Source organism: Camelus bactrianus, chromosome 2 (genome assembly GCF_048773025.1).
Source record: "Camelus bactrianus isolate YW-2024 breed Bactrian camel chromosome 2, ASM4877302v1, whole genome shotgun sequence".
NCBI lineage: Eukaryota > Metazoa > Chordata > Mammalia > Artiodactyla > Camelidae > Camelus > Camelus bactrianus.
Genome location: NC_133540.1, coordinates 24503808 through 24523808, shown reverse-complemented (window position 1 = coordinate 24523808; position 20001 = coordinate 24503808). Strand labels below are relative to the sequence as shown.

The window sequence follows — 20001 nt, the reverse complement described above, 5'->3', positions numbered from 1 at the left end:
AACTATCAGACAGAGAAAGTAAGAAAATAATCTCACTTAAAATCGCATCAAAAAGGATAAAATACTTAAGAATAAACTTAACCAAGAAGGTGAAAGACCTACATTCTAAAAATTATAAAATATTGATGAAGGAAACAGAGATGGAAAGATATGATGAAGGAAAAAGAAATGGAAAGATATCCTATGTTCAGAGATTAGAAGAATTAATATTGTTAAAATGTCCCCACTACCCAAAATAATCTACAAATTAAATGCAATGCATATCAAAATACCCACACAACATTTTTCAAAGAACTAGAATAATCCTAAAATTTATATGGAATCACAAAAGACCCTAAATAGCCAAAACAATATTGAGAAAAAAAGAGCAAAGCTGGAAGTATCACACTCACTGACTACCAAAGCTATCATCATCAAAACAGCATGGTACTGGTACAAAACACACACAGATCAATGGAAAAGAACAAAGCCCAGAAATAAACCCATGCACTTTTGGTCAATTACTCTATGAGAAAGGAAGAAAGAATATATAATGGAGAAAAGACAGTCTCTTCAATAAGTGGTGCTGGGAAAACTGGACAGCTAAATATAAAAGAATGAGATTAGAGTATTTTCTCACACCATATACAAAAATAAACTCAAAATGGATTAAAGACCTGAAAGCATAAAACTCCTAGAAGAAAACATAGGCAGAACACTCTGATAAAATCATAACAATATTTTTTTGGATCTGCATGTTAAGGCAAAAGAAACAAAAGCAAAAATAGACAAATGGGAGCTAATCATACTTAAAAGCTTCTGCAGAGCAAAGGAAGTCACTGACAAAACAAAAAGATAACCTTACTGAGTGGGAGAAAATATCTGCAAACAATACAATCGAAAAGTGGTTAATATCCAAAGCATATAAACAGCTCAGACAGCTCAATATCAAAAACAAACAACCTGACTTAAAAAATGGGCAGAAGACCTAAATAGACATTCTTCCAAAGAAGACATACAGATGGCCAACAGGCACCTGAAAAGAGGCTCAACATCAGTAGTTTTCAGAGAAAATCAAGTCAAAACCAAACACCTCACACCTGTCAGAATGGCTATCATAAAAAAGTCTACAAATAACAAATGTTGGGAAGGATGTGGAGAAAGGGAACGGTTGTACACTGTTGGTGGGACTATAACTTGGTGCAACCACCATGGAAAACACTATGAAGGTTCCTCAAAAAACTGAAAACAGAACTATCATATGATCCAGCAATTCTATTCCTGGGTATATATCTGAAGAAAACAAAAAACTAATTAGAAAAAATATATGCACCCAAAAGTTCACAGTAGCATTATTTACAATAGCTAAGATATAGAAGCAACCTAAGTGTCCATCACCAGGTGAATGAATAAAGAAGTGGTGTATATATATACAATGGACTATTACTCGGTCATGAAAAAGAATGAAATTCTGCTATTTGCAACAACATGGATGGACCTACAAGGTATTATGCTAAGTGAAATAAGTCTGAGAAGGAAAAACAAATACTCTACATTTTAACTTACATGTAGAATCTATAGAAAAACAAATATTATCTTTTAACTTGTATGTAGAACCTAAAAAATAAAACTAGTGAATATAACAAAACAGAAACAGACTCACAGATACACAAAACAGACTGGTGGTTACCAATGGGGAGAAGGAAGAAGGGAGAGGCGGGATGTGGGTAGGGGATTGAGAGGTACAAAGTACTATGTATAAAATGGATAGGTCACAGGGATATATTGTATAGCACAGGGAAATATAGCCATTATTTTGTGCTGACTTTAAATGGAATATAATCTACAAAGATGTTGAGTCTCTATGTTGTACACCTGAAACTAATATGATGTAAATCAACTACTCAAAAAAAAATTTTAATAAAAGTTTTCTTTTCATATTCTTTGCAATAAGTTAGAAGCCCTAGACCAGAGCTGTCCAACAGAAACATAATGCAAGTCACAATTTTCCAGTAATCACATTTAGAAAATAAAAAGAAATAAGTGAAATTAATTCCATTAGTAATTATATTTATCCCAAAATATCCAATATACTATCATTTCAAAATGTAATCAACATTTTTGAAACTTATTAATAAATATTTTACATTCTTTTTGTTGTACTAAGTCTTGAAAATCCATTATGTATTTTCCATTTACAGAACATCTCAATTCACACTAGCCACATGTGGCTGGTGGCTACCATATTGGACAGAGCAGGTTACACCATTCACACTTCTGATAAATTACCTGCTCTCTTCTTACATTAAGAAATTTGCAGAAAAGGGTTTAAATGGTTCCTGTATCAAACAAAGAAACAATGAGGGATGGGGAATACCTTCATTATAAACAGCTGAAAAATAAAGGTAAGAGATCCATGGTTACATGTATGTTAATGTAACAATACCTTCTTAATTCATTCATGACTTTAAAAGCTTTCTTCATATGCCAAGGATTCACTGTCACTGGGCAGTGTTTTTCAGTATTATCATCTTTGGAATCGAGAGACTTCTGATGACCCTGCTTTGTACATCTGCACATAAAAGAAAATAACAAAACAGAGAAAAAGACCTTATTAAAGGTAATTTAGTTCAAGCTTGTCAGGTTACAAGAGTTACAATGAATGCCCCACCTGCCCCATTCATTTAGAGGAACTCTCACAGTGTATCTCACCATAAAGACTAAAACATAATTCAGAACACTTTCTGATGGTCAGTGTGATTTTAACAAAAAAGTAGATAATTACCTCCCTGGTGTCAAAGCTCTGTCAAAGATGAGCACAGAAAGTTTAGTAAAAATGATTTTGCAACTACCTTCAAAAGAAATGCTGAGAAATGCTCTTCTCTGTTGGAAATTAACCTGCTTTTACATTCTGCAGTAGGCACACGCATTTACAAACCAGGCAGGAACTGGATCATATTTTACACATACTTTAGAAACTCATTTGAATTTTGCTCTCTATCTGCAAGGTTATTTGCTAGACATTAACTATAAAGTAGCCACTGTACTAAATTTTGTTTCATTGTTTGCTTAATCTTCACAACAACTCTGTAAGCTGCTATTATTACCCCCATATAACAGATGAAGAGATTGAGGCAGAAAACAATTTGGATATCGTGGTAAATGGTGGAGCTGGGTAAGACTGCAGCTAGTCTGACACTCAAGTCCATTCTTCTCACTACTGTTCAATACTGTTACCTACATTCAGCAATGACAGTTGATTTCTTATCTAAATGTGTAATTTCTAAAAACTACAAAGCTATATTAGTGTTGCTGTATAAATTATTCTTTTGAGACCTGGGAGCCAAAAAATAACAAATAAAATCAGGATGCCATTGAAGGGAGGATTAACTGCATATGGACAGACACAAGGGGACTTTCTGAGGACAGTTGCACAACTCTAGAAACTGTCTAAAATCACTGACTTGTACAATTATAATGGGTGAATTTTATGGCATGTAAATTATACCCTAATAGAGCTATTAAATTAAAAAATTGGGATACAAAATTAATCCTAAGAAAATACTTGTATATATATATCACACAAAGAATAGGCAAGTATCATTATTTACTGCACCATTTCCCTTCCATTTCCCTTCACGCTGCTTCCTTTCCTTACCCATTTCTAAAAGGATAATTCATTTTTAAAATATCCTTTTATTAATTTACTCAGCCAATAATTTTTGACCGCCAACTATGTACCCAGGACCAGTCTAGGCACTTGGAATATATCAATAAACAAAAGTCCAGTCCTCACGGACCTTGGAGTCTAGCTGGGGCAGGGGGTGGAGGTGACAACTCACACAACAGAGCAGCAGAGTAGGTGGCACGTTAGGAAAGAGGAACCATGGAAAAAAGAAAAAAGGGCAAGGTAAAGAGAGTTGAGAGTATGGGGTGAGGGTGATGGATAGACTAAACTAAGGGCTGAGGTTAGAACTAGGACTAAGAGCTGAGAAGGCCCAGACGGATGGAATAAGCAGCGCCGAGGCCAGCACGCACCTCGTGTGTTCCAGGATGGGGGCAGGGCTGGGGCTGCAGGGAGAGGGCAGTGCCGATCATTGTAGGACCTTGGAGGACGTTGTAAGGACTGTGGCTTGTACCCGGAGTGAAATGGGGAGGCACTGCAGAAGAGCGACACAATCCAACTCAGGTTTTCAAAGGCTCACTTGACTGCCGGGTTAGAATAGTCGATACGGGTCAGAGATGAAAGGAGGAAGCCACTGAGGAGGGCTGTGCAGGAGGAGAGGACAGTGGCTCAGGGCAGGGAAGCAGCAGTGGAGGCAGGAGCCATGGTGAGAAGTGGCTGGGCTCTGGATATGTTTTAAAGGCAGTGTTAGACCAGATCTGTTGACAGAATGCATGTGGCATGTCAGTGAGAGTCAGAATAACTCCAAGTTTTTTGACCCGAGCAGCTAGAAGGTTTGAGTTTCCATTAACTGAATGGGGGAGGCTGCAGAAAGAACCAGTTTTGGGGGTAGAAGGACCAAGAGCTCAGTTTTCACACATGTTGGTTTTAAGATATCAGAGTTCCAAGTGAAGATGTCAAATCAGCAGATAAGGATAAGAGTCCAGAGTTGGAGAGAAAAAGTCTAGCGGGAGACAGAAATGTGGGAATTATGGGTCACACAGGTGGTACAGGAAGCCATGAAACCCAGGTACTCAAACATTAAGATAACCTGGCATTAACCATAGCAGTTATCCTTGCTCGTGTCCCCAGTCCCAGAATCAACACTCACTGAGAGACACCTGATCCTTTCAGGGCCTGCGTACTACATGTGGATATCAGTCCTGTTTCCCAAGCACTTGAGTTTTTAAAGGGAACTTACAAAAGAAGTAGTACAAGACACTGCCTCCAGTGGGTGGGTCCACAGCTGGAGTGGGAGAATGGGATGGTGCACGTTACTCCCTGAGGCCGTGTGTGTGTGTGTGTGTGTGTGTGTGTGCGCGTGCACGCACGTGTGTGTGCACAGGGGGATGAGTTACACCTGGCTTAAGAAAAAGAGCTGGTAGAGGGAACTAGGGAAACACTGTGTACTGTAAGACACATCCCCATAATGCCATTTCCCACCATCCTTTCATCAAGAACAGAGTCGGAAAGGGGGGGATTATGTAGATATGTGCAACCAACACAAAATTTCTGACCATGAAACACTGAATATCTACATATGTAGCAAGTTAATGATATTTATATCTGCTTCAAGTTTAATAACTTAAGTTTACACAGAGGGAAAATATAATATTGAGGACTGGTAAAATTATCACAGAAGGCCTTTCAATGCTCAGAATGGAAGCAAAAGCAGCGCCGCCATACAAAGAATGTCATTAAGAGTCAAGAGTGTTTATATTTGCTTAAGAAATTGAGAGTTACAACTTCCTTCATTAAAGAATTAACTTTTAGACAGTCATCATACAACAAGCAACGTCTATACTGGTGCATTCATAAAGCTATTTTTAGTTCCTGCTTTTTCTGATGTATTCCAGAAACTCTGCAAAGAAAAGCTTCCATTCAAAGGCTTAAAGGAATAAACAAGAAATAACACTGCATTCTTTTAAGTGTTCTCTGTACTGAGAATCACTTACAAATGCAGCACCCTGTCACTGGTCTACATTTTCAACAATAAAGTTCTTTCTACAGTTTTCCAATTGCTATGTAATTTTGTGTCAGATGGTCTCTCATTTAGAAGCAGAACGGAGTACCAGAAAATGACACATCATGTCTAAAACTACAGATGTGGGAGATGAACATACACCAGGAAACAGCCAAGTGGGAGAGAAAGGTTTATGTTTTAAGTTACCATAAGTGCAGTTACACCTTCTTCCTGCTTCCCTTGTGACGTGAAGAGCTAGTTTTTTCCAGAAAAGCTCTCATTCTGAGAACTGTCTTCTTTAAAATATCTGGAGATTCTTTTTTAAGGTTCTTTCACTTTTAAGTCTTTCCCTAACTCTACATCCCATAACCAGTGTTAAATTATCCAGTAGCCTATTGTTAACAAAACACACTCTACAGGAGCCGAGGTTTTCAAGGGTTTGGATCCCAGAACACTGCTAACAGATAATCTTAAAGCCTTCCTTCCGTAACTGACTCTTCTGCCAATTCCCAGCTGTGGGCAAGGTTGGCTTTTCAGACCAGGTAACTTTTTAACTCTGCCTAAGAACACTCAATTGCCAATAACGGAACTCTCAGACAGGGAGCAAACTCTCTAATAAGGGCTGCGTCCTTCAAACAGTCAAGATGCCATCACCAAGCAAAGATTTAACCCTACTGCAAAAATTCTGAGGACAACTTAGAAATAACACAGTTTCTTTAGATGCATTTTAGTGCTCTGGAACAGTGATTTCCAATGGAGGGGGAAAGGAACACATGACCCAAGCAATTTTTTTAAACTACACATAACCATCCCTCTTCACGTGAGGATTCAGGCAAGCCCTTTTTACAGGTCTAGGTATAACAGAATGACAGCACCTCTAGGAGTAGGGGTAAAAGGCAGCTAGGTAGACTTTTTGTGAAAGAGGGTGATGTAATAGGCCCCACTGCCCACTTACCTCCCACCACAGGACAATCATCTTAGATCGAGAACAAACACTTTAGGAAACAGAGATTGTTTATGTTTTGACAGTATTCTGGCGAAAACAATGCTCTAAGTCCTGTGAAGAGGCAGCTGCAAAACTGAACAGGGGACTAGACATTTTCACATTCAGGACACAAATCCTCAGCCCCCGGGTGGCCACCATCTCTGCTCTTCCCTTTGCCTGTTCACCTCAAAAGCTGCAGGACTCCCCTGCTTGCAATGAGTCACCCACCACTTCTCACAAATTCCTGCCAAGTTCACGTCAGCAGCTGGTGTTTTCAAAGTCACCATTTGTGCTGTGCTGCTCTGAAGTCCCTCCATGGCTTTATATTCCTTGTGTTTTCTCCGTTGTCTTCCTAGCTGCACTTGCATTCAGAAGCTGGTTACCACACTGACATTGCTTCTCTAATGAGTCCGGGAAATAGGAAGTAGAGATTTAACCAGTCCCAGAATACTTGTCATGCCACTCTAGTTTCCCAACCAAATACTCTCGCATTCTTCATCTCACCCAAAGAACCACCGCACTACTTAGAGGTTGTAAAAGTAGAGGGCTTTCCCCACTGGAAACATTGTGGTTTGTGGTAGAGTTTTGCTTTCAGTTTTTGCAATTAGTTACAGGCAAAAAGACATGTTCTGCAAATGTTCAAGTGTTTGGAATTTAAACCTTTATTAGGTACAGAGCCAGCAGACTAACTGTAATCTATGAACATATGGTCATATTACCAAATAATGTTCATGTCTGCCCTACAGACATGTAAGAACTTGAATTATACCTGCGGTCTGCAGAGCTTTAGAATTGGGTGTGAAGCATCCTGTGAGATAAAAATCCTCCTATCCAGTCACAGAACACCTTACAGACAACATCACATTAATGCCACTGAATACCTTAGTAAAGTCCATGGGTGGCTAAAAGTTACATCTCCAATTTCTCAGAGCTGGAAAGGAGATGTCTAGAAAAGATGGAAACGCCCAATTGCCAAAACGGCTCAGCAGTTAAAGCAGACTCCTGCACCCCCCGGAGCGGACGGCGGAGGGGGCGTTGCCCACCACCCTGTCCTCCCCCAGGACGTGGCGTGTGGGGAAGCAGGCAGGACGGGGTGGCTGGGACTCGGAGGTGGAGAGGTGATGAAAGCAGGAGTGGAACTGCTCTGATCCTAGAACAATAGAGCTGTAAAAAGCTCGGCTTCAGTTCAACCCGCTCCCTCTCCCGCGTTCCCTCCCACCTACGTGACAAACAGAGCACAGTCAGGCACTTTCTGTCCCTGACAGTGACTACTAGCAGGAGAGGGACCAGGGTAAAAGCATGTCTTATGCAACATCAGTCTGATTTTAAAGACTCTGTTATAAACAATGAACAGCACTGTCAGAGTGGGACACTTGTGAGGCGCTCGAATAGGGAGGAGGAGGTTGAGGAACCATTTCTAGCATTTCCATGTCTTTTATCACTCCTATTTCTCACCTTTCTTTTGCCACTTTTCCCAGCATTGCCATCACTGGCAGGTAAGGGGGCAGCAATACGACTTGGCCATGCGGCTGATGGGGCTACATTTCCCAGCACTGGAGTGAAAAGGCACTGGAAGAGGAGCAGAACCAGCTGGAAGATGTGAACCGCAGTCCTGGCCTGTGCCCAACACTGACCAGGTGACCCTGGGTTAGGCTCTTAGTCTCTCCGGGCTTCTGGCTGTGTACTTATAAGATAAGGTTTCATCATTCCACAAATATGTCCAATATGAAATGTAAGGTGAAAGTCAAACATAATGATATCTCACCTTCTTGCCTCAGGGAACTGTACAGGCACTGAACACTATGTGAATATAAATGCAGAGTTAAGAAAACTGTTGAGGTAAAGCGCTAAACTGAACATGGAGTTAAACTTTTATGGATTTTCTTGGCCTTCCGCAGTTTTAATTGCAACGCTGAATTAAGTTATTAGCTATACTCCACACCACCGCCCCTGTGAATAAATCAAGTAGGTAAGCACTGCCTGGGTGCCCACTATTGCCCAATGCTAAGCAGGGTGAGGGGTATAAAGGAGGCTGAACACGGGCGCCTTCTCCAGTTACCAGCTAAGTCAGGAGGCACACTGGAAACCACCCGGGAATGGCACGAAGTCAGTATTCAAAGGCAAGATTAAGGGCTACCGATCACAAACAGTGCAGGAGTACAAAGAGGAGCTAGAAGGAGTTGGGGTAAATAGGGAAGACTCTATGAAGGGGATGGGGCTCCAACTAGTTCTCAGGGCAGTTCTAAGCTGTTTGAACTGAGGACTGGATAGGAAAAGGCTGGAGACTCCTGCCTTATGAGGCACAGGTTACCCTAGGAAGTTAAGGCACATAATGATTGCAACAGATAAGGTAAGGCCAAAATGATGGAGGGCCAAGACTACCTAGCTGAGAGATCTGGTTGTGGTAAGTCTTTGACTTGACTCTAGATGTTGGAGGGTCAAAATTGTAGGTGGACTGAAAGGTGGGGAGAGAATAGCCAAGAGTTCAACGGAAGGAAAAATTCAGGTTAGCAGGGATGAAAGCTCTTCATCAGAGTATCAGCAATCAGAATGGACACTTGAAACCAAGAATGTACAGTTCTGGGAGCTGATAAAATGTGGAGGATGGTGAGAGAAAGAGAAATCAAAGACCATTACAAGGCTTTGGGTATCCAGGACCGGAAGAATGATTATTCCACTGAATAAGTGGAGATGCTACAAGTGGAAGTCAGTTCAAGAAAAAGATTACGAACACAGTTTAAGACATTTTGAATCTGACGTATGAGCTAAGAGTAGGTGTTCTATAAGAAGCTCAAAATTCAAAACTGAAGCACAGACCTAGAGTCCAGACTTAAGATATACAGATGGACAAGACATGATAAATCTCCTAGAAGAAAACAAAGGCAAAACATTCTCTGACATAAATCTTAGCAGCGTTCCCCTAGGGCAGTCTACCCAGGCAATGGAAATAAGGGCAAAAATAAACAAATGAGACCTAATTAAACTCAAAAGCTTTTGCACAGCAAAGGAAACCATAGGCAAAACAAAAGGACAACTTACGGAATGGGAGATAATATTTGCAAGTGATGCAACTGACAAAGCCTTAATTTCCAGAATATATGAACAGCTCATACAACTTAATAAGAAAAAACCAAGCAACCCAATCCAAAAATGGGCAGAAGACCTAAACAAACAATGCTCCAGTGAAGGCATACAAATGGCCAACAGGCATATGAAAAAATGTTCAATATCACTAATTATCAGAGAAATGCAAATCAAAACTACAATGAGGTTATCACCTCACACCATTCAGAATGGCATCATTCAAAAGTCCATGAATGATAAATGCTGGAGAGGGTGTGGAGAAAAGGAAACTCTCCTACACTGTTAGTGGAAATGTAGTTTGGTGCAGCCATTATGGAAAACAGTTTGGAGAGTCCTCAAAATACTAAACATAGACTTACCATATGATCCAGCAATCCCACTTCTGGGTATACACGTGGAGGGAACTCTAATGTGAAAAGATACATGCACCCCAATGTTCATAGCAGCACTATTTACAATAGCCAAGACATGAAAACAACCTAAATGTCCATCAAAAGATGACTGGATAAAGAAGTTGTGGTATATTTATATAATGGAATACTACTCTGCCATAAAAAATAAAATAATGCCATTTACAGCAACATGGATGACCTGGAGAATGTCATTCTAAGTGAAGTAAGACAGAAAGAGAAAGAAAAATACCATATGATATCACTTATATGTGGAATTCAAAAAGAAAAAAGACACCATGAACTCATCTACAAAACAGAAACAGACTCATAGACATAGTAAAGAATCTTATGATTACTGGGGAAAGAGGGTGGAAAGGGATAATTTGGGAGTTTGAGATTTACAAATGTTAGCCATTATATATAAAAATAGATTTTAAAAGAAGTTTCTTCTCTATACACAGGGAACTATGTTCAATATCTCGTTATAACCTTTAATGAAAAATAACATGAAAATGAATATATGTATGTATATGCACAACTGGGACACTGTGCTGTACACCAGAAATTGACACATTGTAATCGACTGTACTTCAGTTAAAAAAAAAAAAAGATATACAGATGGAGCCACAACTTACTGATTAATAGCTGAAGAGAAGAAGTGGCCAAGGCCTGCATCTGTGAGAAACAGCTACTGCCAACAGACAGAAGCCATGTAAGCCAAAAAAGCAATCAACAGAGAGATTACAGTCCCAGTTGCTCCTCTACTTATAAGCTGAGGAACGTAACTTAACCTCTGAAAACTAATAATAATAAGAGAGGTTGTTAATAAGGTAGGTTGTTGACAGAATTAAATGAGATAAAGTAATACAGTAAATCACATTTAACCACCTAAAAACTAGAGTGGGAAACCATGAAAAGGTATTGTCATGGAAAGCAAGAGCTTGTTTTTCAAGGCAGGACCAGAGAAAAGAACTAGTCAAAAAAATACTTTAGCAAATGCCCATAACCTGAAATGTGAGAAAGAAAGCAACACAATGCAAAGTAACAGTAATTGTATCATATATTTGTTTACTCTCAGTTTCAACCATGAGGAAAAGGACTTTGTTTTGTTTTCTGAGATATTCCCTAAGTCTAGTCATAGCAGACACCCAATATATATGAATAAAAAACCCAAACTCCCCCATTATAAGCAGTAAATACATTAAGACTTTGGCAGAATTCTATAGAAGAGCATCTGAAAGGCAATTTTCATTCTTTATCACCTTGAAAGAAACTTCCACCTGATCTTAAGAAAGACGTTCACCTGTTTTCATAAACACTCTCGGTGTTTACAGCCACAGCTAGGTAAATTTACAGTCACCCCACACAAAAGCACATTTACTAATATTTACTGCATGCCTACTATGTACATGAGAAAATGTAAATTAGAAACAAGAGATTTAGGGCTATTTGGTGGGAGAAGGAGGAGTGATTACTCAGAATCTGTAAGACTAATACATAATTGCTACTTATTTTTAGAATCCACTTCTCATGTTCCCAAATGCACTTCAAATTTTTCCTTATATATGACACTTTCTTCAACACACACAGATTCATGTGTCTTTTTTCAACATTAACTTGTAGGCCATTATTGCTCCTAAATATTTTAACTGTCTTTGTCTATTACTAAGGATATTTGCCTATGATCTGAGAGATGCCCAATTTACACTTGGGACTAAACAAAAACAAGAATATATTCCTATAAAAGACAAACAAATGAATATTGGGGTGACCTGTGACAAGGTTTCAAATTCATGGTAATTGAATCTTAGAATTAGAATGAACATTAAAGCTTATCTGGTCCAGTGAATTGCAAATGTCAGGCTTCAATGAACTTTTTATTGGTCTGTGACGAAATGAGGACAGTGTAGTAAGTTTTCATGAGACTAAACGCATTCAACTTAAGAACTATCCTTTAATCTGAGATTATGTCCTTTGTATTGGGAAACGGACACTAAAATGTCCTTTCTTTTACAAAAGAATGATGATATTTGATAATTATTTTATCAATTTTTTTCTCTATTTGGCGAAATAAAACTTAGCAATTTTATGTTAGACTTCAACTTTTGTTTTGTTTGAATTTACAGTAAGTGAAATCCAAAAGTATGTGAACCTCTACTCTAATCCAACCAATTCTGCACTGCCTAAATCCCTTAGAACACAGTCAACAAGACATTTGTCTGCCTATGCTGAACATCTCTGACATTTAAGAGCCACCAGTGACATGGAATCGACTGAAAATAAAAATATGGTTGTATATCTGAGGTACACTTACTTAATTTCATGAAGGAAAAGCAGAAAAGCAAGGCTGGTAGAGAGAAAGCCAACTTGTGAAAGAGGGCCAGTAGGAAAACGAAGGCCAAGGAAACTCTGCCGTGAGGGGAGGTCAGAGAGATGCACTCTGTCCTATACTCACAGTCTTCCCTCAACTTAGTAATTATGAAAATCCTTTACAAAAATAACTATAAAAACTATAATGTATAAAACATTCCTGGGGTCAGGGCTGATGAGTTTACATTTCCTTTCCTGTATCTCAGTTTACTGTCTGAGACTCCTCTGCTAACCTACATATAATTTTAGTTGCACACTTTTCAGATTCAATCAGAGGCTAATGTCTTATGGTCTTCATATTACCCAGACCCCAAAATGTAACAGAATCTAAAAATCACTGATACTCAAGGATGCAAAAAACAATAAACAGAGATATAAAGCCCAATGCCAATCAACACGAGAGTCAAAAAGGATGCGAACTTGGAGGCAAGGAGTGGAAAGAGCAGAAGAGATCAAAAAACTTAATCTCAACAAGCCCACCTGAAAGAACAAGGCAGCCCTCCATCCCTCCAAGACAATGTAAAACAGGCTGTCAGGGAGCAAGTTGGGGTTTGAAAACAATGCAAAACTGGCTATTAAGACAGAAGCATGAGCAAAAGCATCACACTCAGTGCTTGGCAGAGACAGGCATTCAAACATTTGCAGAACAAATGAATTAATAAACAGACACTCATACAAAGAGGATCTGAGTCCCTGTTTCCAACCACATCATCCAAGGCACTTTTAAGTCCAAGTCAATCTTCTTTGCCTTAAAGCTCAGGCTAAAAATCTAACCTTATGAAAAACTGATCCCTCTCAATAACTGCCACTGGCCTCTGTCCTAGCCCAGTTAGTTCCAGCACAGTGAGACTCGAAAAAGCTCCCCTCCCCAAGAACTGCCAGCGCTCAAATCTGGCACCCATGATTTGGCGTGGAAGGAAAAACAAGTTATTAGAGTGGAGGCAAACAGACAAAAGGATGGGAAGAAAAACTATTTCTTATGTACAGAAAGGCAAAAAACACTATCACGAGTTCTAGGATTAGGGCTAGTCCTAGATAGACCAAATGCAAATAAACTTATTTGTATTTATTATTAAATGAACAGAAACAAAATTTCTCCAAATTTAGCCACCCATGATTGAAAGTTGTTTTTTTTTTTGTTTTGTTTTCTTTAACTATTCTACCATCCCTGTTGGCATTCAGGCTTTCCACTACATCTCAGCCTCTCACTGTTCTAGCACTACTGAGGGCGTCTCAGTACCAAAGACCTGTGCTGGACACCAAAATTATGAGTTGATCTGGTCTAGATTCAGTTTATCGATATTTGCATACACCCATTTATTTTATTTTTAATTATTTATATTTAAATCATTTTCTACATCTCTACTCTTTCCCTCCAGAGCCTGCTTTTCCACACCTTTTTTTCACCTGCATTCTAATGTCCCCCTTTTCTTTCCTTTAGTTCCCTCTGCTCCAGAAGTAAAAAAAAAAAAAAAAAAAAAGACGGGGGGGTGGCAGGGAACTGGTATGAAGGGGGCAGGTTTACGACAGATAACATCCTATGTGGGATATTCTCAATACTTCCAGTTGTCTACGGACAGGTAACGTTTCCTGCCTTACATGCCTCTGAGCCTAGACAGAACTCATGTGCTGATGCTGTGCTCCCACTGCTGAAGTGAACAATCCACCATCGCGTTTCCTTGACGTTCAGGATCCTTCCTGAACCTGCTGAAAAACATAACCGAACTGAGCCCTTGTTCCTCCAGTCCAGGGGGGTAAATTCAAGAGTCCTATGTACTCCTTAGATCCCCATGATCTGTTCCACTCGAGCTAAAATTTCTGCAAGGCACTTTTAGAAATTGTAGTTCCAGAATCCTATTAGCTCTCCTAAAAGGACTCAACACCAAAAAATTATTCAGCCTAAGCCCAATATTTATATTTCGGCTGGCATTCTGCCAAATAACCACAAAAGGCTGGTGTGGTACAAATGCCATGGAATCAAGCTGGTCAAATCTAAGCGGAAAACGATAAAGCTCCAAAAATAAGCTGTCAGGAAGAGGTACACCATTCTTCAGAACGATATTTGCGGTTTCAAAAGTCAGATTCAAAGCGTTCTTCCTTCATAAAGGTTAAACTAAGGAAAGCAAATCAAAATTGAAATGTCCAAAATTCCTGGGGATTTAGAGTCGACTTTTAACAAAATGCTAAAAAAGAATCTTGTACTGAATAATGCAGTATCTTCAATGTCTTCCACATAATCGCTCAGTTGTTATTTCTGGAAGCAATTTTGTTGCAGGTGGTCTCGACTGTATTTAGGTACCAAGGAAAAAGACACCTGTGCCTGGCATGTCGTACACTACTAATTCGCCCAGGGTGCCCGGGAAACAGAAGATGCTGTGATTTCCGAACACGATTTTCTGCAGTGCCAGGTAAAAGAGGTCATATGCCCTAAACAGCCGCGGCCCGTTCAGAGTGATGTGCAAGCTTCTCTGACAGAATTTTGCTAGGAATTCGGAGAAGCAGGTAAGCTGAGAGGAATTCCTCTCCACACCACCGGCGTCTGTACTTTGCAGCTTCCTTTTCCGACGGCCCCGCACGCATCCCGCGTCTCCTTCCCGCGGATGCTCGGCCCTCCCGGGGCTCCAGCTCGCCGGCGGAGGACCCTCCCCACACCCCGCGCGGCGACGCCCCGCCCGCCGCCCGGCCGGGTCCGGCCGCAGCGGCCCCGCCCGCCACCCGTCCGCTCACTCACGCGGGAGGCCGCGGCGGCGTCTCCATGGCGGCTCCTCTCGGGCTTCAGCTCGCGGGCGCCCACCGCCGCCAGCACCATTCCAGCCGCGGACGCCGGCCCCGCCCGCCCGCAGCGCCGCGTCCCATTCGCCCGGGCGCCTGCCCGCCCGCCGCCGCTCTGCACCCGCGCCCGCGCCTGAACCCGCACCAGCACCGGCGCCCGAGGCTGCCCAGCTCCGCCAGCCCTGCTCAGCGGCCCCGCTCCGCGGGCGCGCTCCGACTGCCGGCGCTGCTGGGGGCGGGGCGGCAGGCGGGCACTTCCGGGTGTGACGCGCCCTCGAGGCCCCGCCCCGCGCCGCCCCTTCCTGCTGCCGCCGAGTGGGTTCCTTAGGGTGGGTCTGCCCTCCGGGACTCGGGGGCTGGAGACGCTGGGCGTGGTTCTGCCGGAAAGCGCGGCTTTCCGGCGGTCAGCGTCCACTGACTGCCCGGCTCCGCACGCGCGTTCGCTCCGTTCTCTCCCAGCCTGAGCCCAGGGAGGAGAAGGAGTGCGGGTACGCGACCTTTGCTCTACAGATGGAGAAACTGAGACAAGAAGAAATGACTCGCCGGTCCTGGGTCCCAATCAGGGACCGGGGTCTCCCTGCTCAGGCTGTGGTCCGCTCGGTGCACCTGCGGGGAGAGGTCTTGGCGCTTGGACGGGATGCGGAGCAAAACCAGGTCTCCGTGACAGCGGACCTGTCCATCTGGACACGACAAACCCGATGCTTGCCGTGAAGATAGAAAATAACCGGGGCGAGGAGACGGATGCTAAATAATGGTTACAGGAAAGGCCTCTCAAACCATGTCATTTAAACAGATGGAACAAAGCGAAACTTGAGTAATGCAAAGAGTGCTCAGGCAGAGGGAAGAGCAGTGCAAAGACTCTTGGCCGTCGAAGAACCAGCATAGTACAGTGTAAACTGATGGTTCCCCAGTTAGGCCGCTGAACAGCAGTAGCATCTGGGAACTTGTTAGAAATGCGAATTCTCCAGGCCCAGTTCAGATCTGCTGAATCAGAAATTCTGCGGGTGAGGCCCAGCAACCTGAACTATAACAAGCCCTCCAGAGCATGCTGGTGCCCGCTAAGATTTAAGAACCTGTACGGTCTCTGAGGCAGAGTGAGGACAGCATACCGTAAGAGGAGGTGGTGTGGGGGAAGCGGTGACAGGTCACATAGGCCTGGTAGGCCGTCAAAAAAGATTTGGCTTTTCCTGAGAAGAGAAACAATGAAAAGTTGTGAGCAGCTTGATCTGATCATTAAAAGGACGACTTTGCTGGGATTTGTTTTAAAATTCTCTACCAAAAAAAAGGGAGGGTAGGGAATAGAAGAAAGAAGATGGACAAAATATTAATTTTTGACGCTGAGTGATGAGTGCATGGGGGTAGTTATTTATGTGTATCTATGTGTATGTCTTGAAAGGTTTATAATAAAAAACATTTTTTTAAAGATGACTGGCTGCTATATGAGCCATATATGTACTGAAGAAAGAGAACTGGTCAGATTCTGATTTTACTGACAAGATAAAGCAAAAAAGAGGAGAAAAAGAATGGCTGATAGATTAGGTATGAGTGTGAGAGGAAAAGCAGTGGAAGATGGTCCCAAGGGTTTTGGTCTGGGCTCTTGGGAGTGGAGATGGCCGTGTAGATGGTATTTAAAGACTGGTTGAGATCAACCAGATAATGTAACTAGAGAAAAGAAAGCACCAAGAAGTGAGCCCCAGGGCACTCCAACACTAGGACAATAAGATAAGGAGGATTTAGAGAAGGAGACAGGGGAGGAGCAGTAGTAACGTCGGGGGGAACTGTCTTGGTGCCCTGTTGAAGCCTTCCAGGCAAAGGCCATATCTAGTATGCCTTAACATGAGCTCACCCCTGTTTAACCTGGTGGCGTTATTGATCCCTCAAGTATAAGGCATATCTGTTGAGTTATTTCTTTAGTGTTAGTGAAGATTTTATTCTGATCCGTAATAAAACTTCCTACTTTATTAGGTCATTGTAATAATTACGTAGAATAATCTATTTAAAGCATATAGCACTAAGTGTATAATGGAAGTACTTGATAAGTATTCACTGCTATTATTATTTCTACGCATTTCCATGACCATCAGTTATACTTTACTCAGCGAGGAATTGAGGTCAAGTGCTAGACCCAAGAGACACACTAACAGGTTTGATCAAAACTTTGGCCAGACTTCCTTCTTCTGTGTGTAAGCAGAGTGAGCAGGACTGTTTGATCAGCGATTTCAGAAGCTTTCAGGAAAAAACAAAACAAAATCATAAAACTCTCCTAGTGCTTTTGTGTCTTCCCACCCCAAGTGATGCTATTGGTATAAGTAAATGCTGAAAAGTTAGGATATGTCAATCTGACAAGTAGGCACACAACTCCAAACCATAACCCCTTTCACATCCTCGCCTGGATTAGTTTTGTCCATTACAAATCTCTGCTTCTTAAGGGATCCAGGTCAGCTAGCCTGCTAAATGTCTACTCAAACCTTTTCTTTTTCACACCTATTCCTAAATTTGTAAGCTTTATAAGTCATCTGGGAGAGGGTACTTTTTACCCACATACAGCTCAACATTGCTAAGAGTTACATGACAGCCCACAAGCTGTAGTATCCTGGTGTGGTGGCCACCAGGTAGATTTGAAGACAGTCCATATTCCTAATCCAATACTCTGCCCTGACTCCACTCCCTGCAGAGACGCTGAAGAGCTGGGTCCACAGCTCAAACTTCATCTATGAATCTTGAAGCAATTTGAAGTTGTTAATCTACACAGCACTTTGGTGGTTTTCTGAAAAGACAGTGACCAGACCTTTGGCTTTCAGACATAAGCAGACCTGCTTAAGAGCAGTAGCCATTTATGAGGCCAAAGTTTCCATTTGCATCTTTGTGTGGGCCAAGTCACTTCACCAAGCTGGTCCTTGGCCAGATGCAGCCTCAACACTTAACCCTGTCTCACCAACCACAAGAAAAAAGAAAAAAGTTTGACAGGATGAACACAAATCCATCTGTAGGGAAGAAAACTTTTGATACGTTTTCCTTTGTATGTCAGTTTCACCATTTTCTCAAGTAAAGGACACAAAGGATTAGGGGCAGCTACCCAACTCCACCAAGGACCCCCTGTCTCCATTTCCCTTGGCACAGGAACTAACTCGATGTGCTGAGGTGTTTGGCCTGCTCAGGTCATTAGCTCTGATCACCTACCTATGCTTTAGATGAGGTCTTCGCTCCCCCACACAGGGATGAGATCTTACAGGATTTATTATACTTCGAAATAGAACAATTCCTTAGCTGTGCTTGTAACCATAACCTATAGCTAATATGAGAAACCAGAACACATCACCAGTAAAGAAGATGGAACCATGCAGAGGAACAAGTCTGTGACAGTAGCTGGTAGCAAAAATGACTTTGATTGTGTTTAAATCACATGGTGCAGTAGAACTCATGACATGATAGGACAGACACAAGCACATCACATGGCAAGAGTCTGGAAACTGAGAATTGCTCCTGTAAAGAAAAGACTCAATTTCACCAAAGAATATAAAACTCTAAGATTCTGTTTTTGTAATTCCTTCCAGTGTAAAGGTAGGAAGAATGAAAAGCATCACTCATTCAAAAATGGGGCATTAAAGACAACGGAAACCTTCTAAAAGCTCCTGTTTTCTATCCTAAAGAGTTAGTCTAAAATGTATCACTTGAGTTGTTTTTCTCATTTTAAATTAAGGTTTTTGCTTTTATTATTTTGATTTGGAATCAGCTTAGTGCACATAATATATTATGAAGCTTTTCAAATTATTCTTGTGAGACTTCGCTGTTTAGCAAATGGATTTGTCAATACGTCAAAGTATTTATTACAGTGTTTGTGATGTGAAATGAGCTGATGTGCGTCTTCTGCTTCAGACCAACAGAAAATCTTTAATTGAAGGAATTCATTTCTGTGAGTCCAGTTTATTCTACAAATGTTGCTTCCTTGTTTTCATAGTCTTGAAGATTCAAACCTTATTTCCATCACCACACACCTGCCAATTATCCTGTATCAGAGGTTCCTGGAAAAAATGAAAGCAAATTGTTTACTGCAAAGTTTAATCGGAAATCTGTTGGAATAGGTACAGGAAGTATTCAAAAATAGACTTCACACTAATGTATATCAGGTTAGCAGTTTTTCTGTCCTTTTTTTATGGAAAGGAAATTTACTTAATCTATTTTCACTTGTACATAGTTCTATGGTATCTATTTATGTGGTCTGGTGATGTAATACCTCATTATGGCATTATCTAAGACAACATCTTTCTACACAGTCAGCAATGCTGAGAGAAGAAAAAGCAAGTAAAACTTCTTGATAAATTAGACGAAGCATTATGAGCTTGGTGTCATTCATCTCAGGTCACACACACACATGCACATACACACACAAACACACACATACACACTTCTACCCACTTTTCTGTTTGTCCATCACAGCTATTAATAGCACTAACCCTAAACTAAATTGTGAAATAATTGGGTTTTTTGCCTTTCTCCTTTTCCCCATAGCGTTCCCTTTTTTCCCTTTTGGTATCAGTACATCTATCACCTCTCACCATCACCAACTACAGGACCCCACTGTGCTCTCTTCATCCCTAATCAAACTTAGAAATTATCTAATATCAGTTAGAATGATTAGTGGATTGCACTGCAATACAATAGACCAACTTGATCTTGGCATTATTTTAGCCAAATAATGTCTTCGTACCCTAACCCGTATTCTCTTTCCTCTCAGAATGCATTCCAACACCTTCTATATTATTTCAATCACAACATTTTTGATGAAAAAGTG

At 41.2% G+C, this 20001-nt stretch overlaps 1 protein-coding gene across 1 annotated transcript in view; it reads right to left on the bottom strand.

Annotated features, from left to right (window-relative positions):
- Positions 1 to 15337, bottom strand: part of KLHL2 (kelch like family member 2) — a 113481-nt gene extending 98144 nt beyond the window's left edge. Inside the window, exons 1-2 of the mRNA XM_074376947.1 lie at positions 15169 to 15337; positions 2426 to 2551 (exon numbers count right to left, since the gene is read on the bottom strand). Coding sequence (XP_074233048.1) covers positions 2426 to 2551; positions 15169 to 15194 — 152 coding nt within the window. The 5' untranslated portion in view covers positions 15195 to 15337. The remainder of the gene's footprint in view (positions 1 to 2425; positions 2552 to 15168) is intronic.
- Between the last annotated feature and the right edge of the window lie 4664 nt (positions 15338 to 20001).